This window comes from Biomphalaria glabrata, chromosome 5 (genome assembly GCF_947242115.1).
Source record: "Biomphalaria glabrata chromosome 5, xgBioGlab47.1, whole genome shotgun sequence".
NCBI classification, from domain to species: Eukaryota; Metazoa; Mollusca; class Gastropoda; family Planorbidae; genus Biomphalaria; species Biomphalaria glabrata.
In genome coordinates, this window is record NC_074715.1 from 43,653,536 (window position 1) to 43,665,334 (window position 11,799).

The following is an 11,799-nucleotide window of genomic DNA, read 5'->3' on the forward strand; positions in this document are numbered from 1 at the left end:
TTATAAAAAAACAGAATATGAAAAATGTTAATTTTATTACATGCTTCAATGTAAATTAAATCCATTAACATTATTTTTAACAGCATGTGTTATTTATTGGTTTATATTTATACATTTATATTTATATACTAATACAAAGATTGCTACCAACCCCTAACTTTCTGTTTTAGTTGATGGAGTAGCATGTCTTGTTAAAAGAGCTCTTAAAAACGAAGAATTCACATTAGACAATATAAGTTCTAACCAATCAAAGAATCGAAATAATACCACGTGATTCAGAGCTACAAGATACATACAAATCTCATAAAAATAACGCAGGCTAGAAGAATGTGCCGTTTTAAAGTAGCCTTCGGTAGGAAAATTGAATAGGCTCTTAACAAAGTCGTAGTCAAACTCTTGAAGTGGATCACAAAGTCTATTGAACAGTTAATGGTACAGCCCCACTAGAGCACATGAAATGATAGAAAAAGAGAGGGGGGGGGGAAGATAAAAGAGGAAGAAAGAAAGAGGGAGGGAGAATGAAAGTTCATCTGTCAACTCTATCTTGGCCAAGTTTGTGTTTACCGTTGTCATGGCAGCGGAGTGTGACGGCGTGCTATAACAAGGCTGACGGGCCAGTTAGTCGTTTCACTCCAAATCTCACGTCGACACCTTAAGAGTCTCAGTGAGCTAGGACAGTTATTTTGTTAAAACTTCGTTTTGTGTTGTTGTTTTTTTACTCTTCATAAACAATCATGGTAAGTGTCTTAGACCCTTTTATTTTTGTTGCCAACTTTAAAACTAATTCATATTTTACTATAGCACAGACTGTGGTAAACGTCGTGTGTGTGTGAATTAATTTTGAAAAAGAAAACATTCTATTTACTTCTACACCCACTCACACTAACCCCACCTGACATATTTGGATCCATTTTAAAAAATGCTTACAGCGAGAGCAAGTACTGTTTACACAATCAAGGGGCCACCCCAAACCCTCCCAAGATCAGCTCAGGCTAATTGATGAATGATAACTTAAAAAACAAACGATTATCTTACAAGCATTCCTAATTAAAAATAATAAAGTTCACCATAGTAATTCTTATTGATGTGAATAATTTGATATGTGATTAAGAATATTCTTGTTTAGAAGAGCTTCCTTTATATCTAAGAAACAGAATGTAAGTTGTCGTAACATATACTACCGTGTGTGCCTTCATTAATTATCCATGTATATCATTTTACATTGTTAGCAATAAAAAATAACTTGCTACATTTGCATCTTTCATTAAGCAAAGTCCAATAACTATGTAGTTTTCGGTTGAACCAGCTTTTGAGTTTTCTCCCCTCACACATTTAAGCCTGGTGGGGTTGGGGATGGGTGTTCTTCCTCCATTTTGTTATTAACAATTCAAATGTTTGGATGACACATTACATTACATACACTAGTTTCCCTTGTCACACCCAAGAGACTTCAGCACTAATATGTAATTATGCAGTACCTAGGTCAACTCTGTGTATAAGTTTAACCACAAGCCTCACTCTGTATAAAAGTAGAATCGGTGTTATAATGTGATAAAAAAAGGTCTACTGACGGATGAATGACTCTAGTAACACGGGCACTACAAGGAAAGGGCACACACACACACACACTGGGGTTCCCATCGTATTCTTCAGAACTAGAGACACATTATACAGACATTTTATGCATAGAAGCACGACTGTTACACATTCCTATGCGTCCTTTTAAAGGCTTTAGTAGCAAGCAGATATACATAGCATCAGCCCACAACATGGTAGATAAAATAAACTAACGGCAGTCCTTCTCACATTTCAACTTTTAATAGAAATATACCATCGCTACATCAAGTTGAAAAGAACAATTGAATTAAAAATATATTGATCCACAGAAATCGAAATTAGAATTGTCTCTTTAATAGCTTATACTCATACACAGGTAGAGTTTATGAATATATAGGCATATCCGCGGTTTCTACTTAACCATTCATTAAAAAAGGAAATGGAGATTTCTGAATGGCATTGAAACACAAGGTCTCACTATTTAAACATTAATAAAAAAACAAATCACATGAACAGTGTACAATACAAGGAAAATCTTACTGTTACAATGAAAATAGTCCGTGTTCAATCTCATAATAGGTTGACAATGCTGTGTTTGAAACTTCACTTGGGACGGTTTATTTTTTTCAGCGTGAGTGTATCTCTATCCACGTTGGTCAAGCTGGAGTCCAGATAGGCAATGCCTGCTGGGAGCTTTACTGTCTTGAGCACGGCATTCAGCCGGATGGTCAGATGCCGTCAGACAAAACCATCGGAGGTGGAGACGACTCCTTCAATACCTTCTTCAGCGAGACAGGGGCCGGAAAACACGTTCCCCGCGCCGTCTTTGTGGATCTCGAGCCAACAGTCATCGGTAGGTGTCGCTTTAATATTTCTAAATGTCTTTTGTTTTCCTTCCTTAACCCTTAATCTGTTGGACAGTTGGGGCGCCACATAAGATTTTTTCGACCGTCTTTCTTCATTCCTCTGTGTTTTTTGCTTTGGATAGAACCTCTTTCAATGGCAGGCAGTCCATTCTTGTATGTTGTCTGCAGAATAAAATTGATATAAATACCAATTCTGAATAAGTTAAATGGACACGATTTTTATTTAACCGAACTTCGAGTAATTTGGGTTGATGTAAACTAGTGTAATGTTTCAAGTTCTTTCTACCTCTCACTTTTTCAAAGAGAATTAGAGCAACTTTAAATTTTAAAAGACAGAAATCTGAGTTCCGTAATTGAAGAACTTACAGAATTTTGAAAAATTGTTAAGGAAACGAAATTAATGATGTGAGTTTTTTTTTAGAAAAGTTTAGACTCTATAGCTTTTGCAGAAATCAACAGCAATAATGTCAATACTATTTATTATTAAAACAGTCAGTATTTCTGATATCAGACGCTGACGGCGGAAAGAAAATCTTAAATCGACCACCTGGGGACAATGGAAATACTTGCCCTGGATGTGGCAAAATATGTAGGTCACAGCTGGGGCTGCACAGAAACGGGAAATACTGCATTCCTCACTAATCTTCGGGCTCGAAGACAAGTCTTATTATTATTTCTGATACGATAAACGTCTTTTTAAGACGCCATAAGCTAACATCCACTTATAAGACCAAAACGTCAGACATGTACCTGATGTGACTTGGATTAATTTGGGAACAGAGTGTTTGGGGAAAAACACTTTGATCTGATCTATTTTCTACATAACTTTCAACCTTTTTATTCCTGACGTATTATCCCTGAAACAGAATATTTTAACACTGCACTATGAGTATTACACTATATTAGCATTTATTTTGTATTTAGAGATAAAGTTAATACGGTTTCATTAAAATGTGACAGATGAGGTTCGAACTGGTACCTATCGCCAGCTCTTCCATCCCGAGCAGCTGATCACAGGCAAGGAGGATGCCGCCAACAACTACGCTAGAGGTCACTACACCATCGGTAAAGAAATCGTCGACCTCGTTCTTGACCGCATCAGGAAGCTAGCTGACCAGTGTACTGGACTCCAGGGGTTTCTCATCTTCCACTCTTTTGGAGGCGGCACCGGGTCTGGGTTCACCTCCTTGTTGATGGAGAGGTTGTCTGTTGACTATGGCAAGAAGTCTAAATTGGAATTCGCAATCTATCCTGCTCCTCAGGTGGGTGACCTTCAAAGGCGGGTAACTCAAACTACATATAATATGCGGTTATAGTTTGCGTAATATACATAAATGTACAATGAATTACAACTGCAAACAGAAACCTTAGTCCCTATGCTTTTGTTATACCGCACTTGTTGGTGTTAATGGTACGCAGGAAGGCCAGCCCTTAGATAATATTTAAAATGTGTCACTGACAATGTCCGAAGCCTCTTCCCACCTGGTGTCTACTGTATATTCCATGCACCAATTAGGGCCGGTTTCTTTGCATGAAGGGTTTGCCATGTATCGGGCATTGGACATCGTGTTGGGTTTGGTCCAACACCGTCATCGGGGGTTGGCCGGCCTCTCCGCATGTATAAATTTGTTTCAAGTTTACCGTTTCTATAGCAATGGAGGTTTTACAGGGTGGGGTCTCTAGCCCCACGCCAAACCCTCCTTTCTCACCTGGGCTTGGGACCGGCAGATGGCGGAGTTGAGAGCAGTGACAACCAAACTTAATTAATTATATAAATAATTACAAAATTTCATCCTTAATTTGCCCGATTTCATTAAAGACATTAATCAACTTTTCCAATATGTTACAAAATAACTTCAAAGAAATTTAACCAAACATTCAGAGTCTAGATCTACTGATCTACAATATAGTTCTAATTTTGTTAATACTACCTGAAGGTACAGATCAGCTGAGAGAAACTTTTCAAAATTAAAACTTTGTATCTTGTAGTAAACACAATAAGACCAAAGAATGGTGTAAAAACCAGAGCCTTCTTTTTTTTTTGTTGTTGTCAAAACTAAGTCTGTATCTTGTAGTAAACTCAATTCAAACCAAAATATGGTGCAAAACCCAAATCTTTTGTGTCCTGTAGGTTTCAACAGCTGTTGTCGAGCCCTACAACTCCATCTTGACCACTCACACTACATTGGAACACTCAGACTGCGCCTTCATGGTGGACAACGAGGCCATCTACGACATCTGCCGCCGTAACCTTGACATTGAGCGCCCCACCTACACCAACTTGAACCGCCTCATAGGCCAGATTGTCTCCTCCATCACTGCTTCCCTCAGGTTTGATGGCGCCCTCAACGTAGACCTCACAGAGTTCCAGACCAACTTGGTGCCTTATCCACGTATCCACTTCCCACTGGCCACCTACGCACCTGTCATCTCAGCTGAGAAGGTCAGTCCAGACTTTAAATTGAGCCTAAATAATTTGATAGTTTTTCTGCGCGTTTATGATCAAATTCGTAATTTCATTCTTTTTATTATTCCTTCATTTTTCTTTTTTCTCCTTTCATTCATTTTCTTGTATAAAAACAAACATCTTGCTTATTTATTTTTTTTGTCCTTTCTTTCTTCTTTCTTCTATACTTTCTTTTTTCTTTCTTCGACTAAAGGAAAACGGCTGATCAACCTCAAAACTTTTTCTATATTGAAGATTCTTATCTCCATTATTGATATTTCTCATACAAAAATAGAAATAACTTCTTACCAAATTATAATAGGCAAGCTCGTTGACTTGAAATATCAATTAGAATAGCAATGTCTTCGATTCTGAAGGTTGAGGATGAGTACAGTGAGCCAAAATGAGCCTGTTATAATTTGATGCTTTTTATGCGCGTTTAAAATTTAATTCGCACTTTCATTCTTTTTATAATTCCTTCATTTTTAATTCTTTTTCTTTCATTCATTTTCTTATATGAAAAACCAACAACACCAACATCTTTGTTTATTTAATTATCTTTGTCCTTTCTTTCTTTTCTTTTCAACTTTCTTTTCTCTTCACATTTATTCTTTCTTTCCCTTTCTTCGACTCAAAGAAAACGACTGATCAACCTTAAAATTTTATCACTCTTGAAGATTCTTATTCCCATTATTGCTGTTCCTCAGATCAATATAGAATTGAGTTCTTACAAAATTATAATAGGCATGCTAGTTGACTTGAAATAGCAATTAGAATGGCACTCTTCGATTGCGAAGATTAAGGATAAGTGCAGTGTTTCACATGACTACGCTAACCCAGTTGCGACCTACATATTTTTTCGCATCTAGTGCAGATAAAGCCGCTGTCCGCTGGCGGTCTATTCAAGTTTTCTTTACGTATTCTGCGCCTGTCTTCAATAAGGGCTTTCCTTTGGGTCTCAAATGTGTCCTGCAGCCTTTGTGAGAGCTCTCCAACTGTCTCTTTCAGAGGCTATCTGCTGCCAACTACTTTCATCTATGCCCGATTGTAAGCCGCTTTCTTGTAGATATTTGAAAAGTAATAATGAAGATGATTAGTATAGATAAATATTTCTTCTTAATATCATCATGACTTGGTATACTCAAGGGATAGACAACAACAATAGTCTGTTAAAACTATCCAACTCTCTCTCTCTCTCTCTCTCTCTCTCTCTCTCTCTCTCTCTCTCTCTCTCTCTCTCATAGAAGTAAATCCACATTGCGCGCAATCTTAGTGCTTTTATAGAGTTCCAGAGTGTTTTGCTGATGATGATGATAACGAAAGGCTAAAATTACTGGACTTCAAATTATAATCTCTTCTGATGACAAAAAATTAATTTAAAAAAATCTTATTTCAACGTTTCTAAGTGCTAACTCTTGATAGAGAGACAAATGACAAAGTCCACTCCACCTACTCTCCCCCTTTTTTTTTTTACTGACACGTTGTTTTTTTTATTCCGTTGAGCCCATGCAACATAAAATTCACAGATAGAAGTACAGTTGTTCATTTAATTAGAGGTCTATGTCTACAGCCCATAAATAGAAAGAATTAATTCAGGGGAGAGTATCACGCATGTCAAACACAACTAGCTACACCTGTAAGTCGAGTGTCTGGACAAGTGGGCCTCACTGTAGTTCACTTATCACCTGCGACTTCCAATACTTGATTTAACAAACTCTCTGGTGGTCTGATTCACAGAAAGAAACTTCCGAAAGAAACGTTTCAAACGAAATTAACAGAAGACATTTAGTCGAGATTGTTAAGAAAAGATGTACTTTGATATTTGAAGCTGCTTATAGAGTTTCTCTATAATTACTACAATTGTATTTACTCGCATATAGTAGTGCACTAATTGTGACTAATAGACCAGAGTTGCTAGGTGTCAAATATTATTATAAACTTTATTTTCATTTCATTCAGCTTAAAGCATGCCTATTAGACAATCTTCTTCACTAACTCCTTATAAGCTGCCAGTATGCTGTAAAAAAAATTGTATATTTTAATCTTTACATAAAACAAAATAAATGTTTTCATCCCACTATTTGAATTATACTAAAGGTTGCCTCCCTTTGACTATGTCTCATCGCCCTGCTGCTTTTAAAATATGGCTATAGTATAGCCGATCCTACGCTTCTGCCAACCATGGGCGTAGCCAGGAGGGGGGTTGGGGTTCAACCCCTCCCCCGAAATGAAATCCCTCCGGAAATAGGGCTTGGCGGTGGGGCTTCGCCTCGAGCTGGGGGAGCTCGCAGCTTGGGGTAGTCTACAATTTTTCCACTAACACTATTCTCGGGATCAATAAACATCTTCCGAAAGAATGAAGGGTCAGAATGTAATGAAGATTAATTATATATACACACACAAATATATAAAATCCCCCCCCCCCCCCAAAAAAAAAAAACCTCCCGAAAAAAATCCTGGCTACGCCCATGCTGTCAACAATCTAAGTTTTTAAAACGAATCCTTTAAAATCTTCACAAAATGCATTCTCTCTACTGGTACTCATCTTTTTGCACCTAGGCTTATCATGAACAGCTGTCAGTGGCTGAGATCACCAACGCCTGCTTTGAGCCAGCCAATCAGATGGTCAAGTGTGACCCACGTCATGGCAAGTACATGGCCTGCTGTATGTTGTACAGAGGTGATGTTGTCCCCAAAGATGTCAATGCTGCCATTGCCACCATCAAGACCAAGAGAACCATCCAGTTTGTTGACTGGTGTCCAACTGGCTTCAAGGTAAGAGAAAGTCTCATGTTTCATAATGAACTTTAAACATAACAGGAAAAATTTCAAACATTTCAAAGTTAAGTTTCTCCTTTGAGATCTAGAGGACTGTGATCCACTTGTTTCTTTGACCATGGTTTAACGATGTGGTCGTGAAGCCAGCACAATGACCTGTCTCTTTTACTTTACCTTATGTATATTTTTTTAACAATGTCAGTTACAAATATGTTGAATTCAGGGTTACCCTGGAAATATTCAAACTCAAAACCCTTCAGTTCTGAAGGCATGGACGTTCCACGGCGCCGCTGTGTCCAGTCTTGTCCTTGATAACTGTATCAATTATTCGAAAAAATATATATATACTTTAATATATTCAGTAAAACAATACAATAGTGAATACAATAACAATAAAATCAAGACTTTACGATGACAATCTTACTGTTGTCTCCACACTGTGACAGGCCTGCATAAGACTACGTTTGAAACATTTCCTTCTGTCTTCCACCAGGTGGGTATCAACTACCAACCCCCAACTGTTGTACCAGGAGGTGACCTGGCCAAAGTCCAGCGTGCAGTCTGCATGTTGAGCAACACCACAGCCATAGCCGAGGCCTGGGCAAGACTTGACCATAAGTTTGACTTGATGTATGCTAAACGTGCTTTCGTTCACTGGTAAGTTCTTTAACGTAGTCTTATTATCTCGGCCAAGTAAATGTCTCATGTTTCTCTTAAAGAAGCAAAACGTGTGAAACATTTGACCTGACCCTTGTGTAAGAACATATTATTGATAGGATTTTACAATACCTATCTATGGCTATATCGATATTGCAGAGTATTTAATCGATATTGTTATTGTATAGGCCCATTGTAGCACTTGTATACAGTCCTGACCTTATTACTGCATTTTCCAAATCTCTTAAAACAAATGTGATATTATAGTGGTATTAAATCTTTGAATATGATTCCATTTAATAATGCGCTAGTGTTACGTTGTTATAGCATTAACTAACTCCCACATTTAGTTTTAGATAATAGATATTGCATCATGCACTACATTTTGTCTGGCCGAGGGATGTATTTTTTTACCTGTGTACAAGAAAAAAAAGAAATTTTTGTGCATCAGACTATGTGCCAGTGTACATGCTAATGACTGTGTGTGTCTCTCTCTGTAGGTATGTGGGTGAAGGTATGGAGGAAGGTGAGTTCTCGGAGGCTCGTGAGGACTTGGCTGCCCTGGAGAAAGACTACGAGGAGGTTGGTGTGGACTCTGTGCAGGGTGAAGGGGAGGAGGAAGGAGAGGAGTACTAAAAACTACTAAATTGAATACTTAACACATGAACATTCCAACATCTGAACAGCATACATCTAAACACCCAACACCTGATTACCCAACATTTAACCACCCAACACCTAACTCACGATCATCCAACATCTAAACATCTAACATTTGAATACCCATCAACTGATCACCTCCACCTAACCACCCAACGTTCAACACCTTATCACCAAACATCATTACGCCTACATATTAATCAAACTGTGTAATTAAGGATCAGTTATTAACTAAATGAAAAAGGAGGTTAAAAAGCTTGCCAGATTTCTGTATATTTAAAAAAAAACACTAACAACGAAAAACGTGTAATTAAATGTGAGAAAAAATAAAGAAGAATCAATACTGACGACATTGTTTGTTTTTAATTACTATGTACTTGTTATGTTTATAAATACATTCTCTATTACAAGGGAGGCTATTGTGCATATTTTGTTATAGTTCAAAGGGAAGTAGTTGTTTCCCCTTTGTTCTTTACGCCGAAATTAAGTTTAGTGTAAATATTGAAATTAATTACAAATAATTTTTATATTTATCACCGTTGTTTAAAAAGAGTAAAGAGTTTACATTATGTTTATTTTATCGGTATTATCTTTTTTTTTATTGACAAAATTTACTTCTACGGAAAACAACTTTTTAATACACTATTCTCTTTTATTTTCTCCACTACTTTAAAATGAAAGATTATTTATCCATTACTCTTCAATGAATCCAATGCATCGTATTATTGGATGTACAACATTGAAGAAAATATTACTTAACAAGTATGATAACAAAATAATTAGGAATACTTTGTCCAAAGAATTAGTTCCAAAGAAAATGGTTCCAACAGAATTCCAACTGATATATATGGACAAACCTGAAGACATTTAAACCCTAGCTAGGAGAACCAGTTTCAGGCCAAAAGTTGTCCGAAAATAGACTTTTACTTCTAACATATGAAAAGTTTCATTCAGAGAAAACAAAACTTATATAATGAAACTAAACACAAGTAAAATATATAACTTATTTAAAAAAAAAAAGCATATATCACGAGTCCAATTGCATTAGTTATTTTTAATTATTCAAGGAATACATTTTTAATAGATCTACTAGATGTAGACTATTCGAGATTAACAATAATAAATTTATGCAATTGAAAACATTAGTCTAATTGTTTTTGTTTTCTGTAACCTTCATAATCATAGCATTCTCAGTGAACTAAGGTCCAATTACTTTTATGGTTTTATAAAATGTAATTAATTAAGACTAAGTTATCCAATAACTGGTCAGATTTTCTATTGATCATGTAGTGCTATCAACAATGACTAATTGTGTCAGGTTTCAACTGGGTCCAAGAATGGAAGTGGGAGAGTCCAATCACGTGAACAAGATTTGTAGCAGCCAGAGAGAACAATCTCTGTAGGATACAATTTAAAACAGTCACCCAATTACATTTCTGACTTTCCCACCTACTACCTATGATATTAGGCTGACTATAAACACTTAACATTAACAAATAAAAGACAAGGTTACAAAGACAGTTTGTGCTGCGTAACAGTTTGTGCTCGACAGCATAAACTCAAAATCGGCCTAGAAGTGGTCCACCTAGAGTCTTCATCAGGATTCGAACACGGGACTTATGGTTCCAAGTGCTTTACCCCTTAACCACATCATCTCCATATATTCATTTAGCGTACACTTATATTTTTTTAAATAATAATTATTAACCTTAAAATATTTATGCAACTAATCAACATTAAATGAGGCAAGCACAGTGTCAAATACAGAATGTCTGGGTAATAGGAAACAAACAATTCATTGCTTTCATTTCTATAATGTTGATAATCACTATACAAAATGTCTGGGTAATAGGAAACAAACAATTCATTGCTTTCATTTCTATAATGTTAATAATCACTATACAAAATGTCTGGGTAATAGGAAACAAACAATTCATTGCTTTCATTTCTATAATGTTAATAATCACTATACAAAATGTCTGGGTAATAGGAAACAAACAATTCATTGCTTTCATTTCAATAATGTTAATAATCACTATACAAAATGTCTGGGTAATAGGAAACAAACAATTCATTGCTTTCATTTCAATAATGTTAATAATCACTATACAAAATGTCTGGGTAATAGGAAACAAACAATTCATTGCTTTCATTTCTATAATGTTGATAATCACTATACAAAATGTCTGGGTAATAGGAAACAAACAATTCATTGCTTTCATTTCTATAATGTTGATAATCACTATACAAAATGTCTGGGTAATAGGAAACAAACAATTCATTGCTTTCATTTCTATAATGTTGATAATCACTATACAAAATGTCTGGGTAATAGGAAACAAACAATTCATTGCTTTCATTTCTATAATGTTAATAATCACTATACAAAATGTCTGGGTAATAGGAAACAAACAATTCATTGCTTTCATTTCTATAATGTTAATAATCACTATACAAAATGTCTGGGTAATAGGAAACAAACAATTCATGGCTTTCATTTCTATAATGTTAATAATCACTATACAAAATGTCTGGGTAATAGGAAACAAACAATTCATTGCTTTCATTTCTATAATGTTAATAATCACTATACAAAATGTCTGGGTAATAGGAAACAAACAATTCATTGCTTTCATTTCTATAATGTTGATAATCACTATACAAAATGTCTGGGTAATAGGAAACAAACAATTCATTGCTTTCATTTCTATAATGTTAATAATCACTATACAAAATGTCTGGGTAATAGGAAACAAACAATTCATTGCTTTCATTTCTATAATGTTAATAATCACTATACAAAATGTCTGGGTAATAGGAAACAAACAATTCATT

General features: G+C 35.8%; 1 protein-coding gene across 1 annotated transcript; it reads left to right on the forward strand.

Moving 5' to 3' along the window:
- The first annotated feature begins 583 nt into the window (after positions 1-583).
- LOC106074777 (tubulin alpha-1A chain) lies at positions 584-9,311 on the forward strand. Its single transcript, XM_056031309.1, has 7 exons — positions 584-737; positions 2,188-2,410; positions 3,384-3,685; positions 4,555-4,866; positions 7,429-7,644; positions 8,141-8,304; positions 8,805-9,311. Exons 1-7 carry the CDS (start codon positions 735-737, stop codon positions 8,938-8,940), a joined length of 1,356 nt encoding a protein of 451 aa, XP_055887284.1. The 5' UTR covers positions 584-734; the 3' UTR covers positions 8,941-9,311.
- The last annotated feature ends 2,488 nt before the right edge of the window (positions 9,312-11,799 follow it).

What these genes read in the sequence shown, in the direction of transcription:
- LOC106074777 (XM_056031309.1), top strand. An exon ending in CAATCTATCCTGCTCCTCAG is followed by an intron (nt 3,686 to 4,554) that starts GTGGGTGACCTT and finishes TGTGTCCTGTAG; the next exon opens with GTTTCAACAGCTGTTGTCGA. An exon ending in AAACGTGCTTTCGTTCACTG is followed by an intron (nt 8,305 to 8,804) that starts GTAAGTTCTTTA and finishes CTCTCTCTGTAG; the next exon opens with GTATGTGGGTGAAGGTATGG.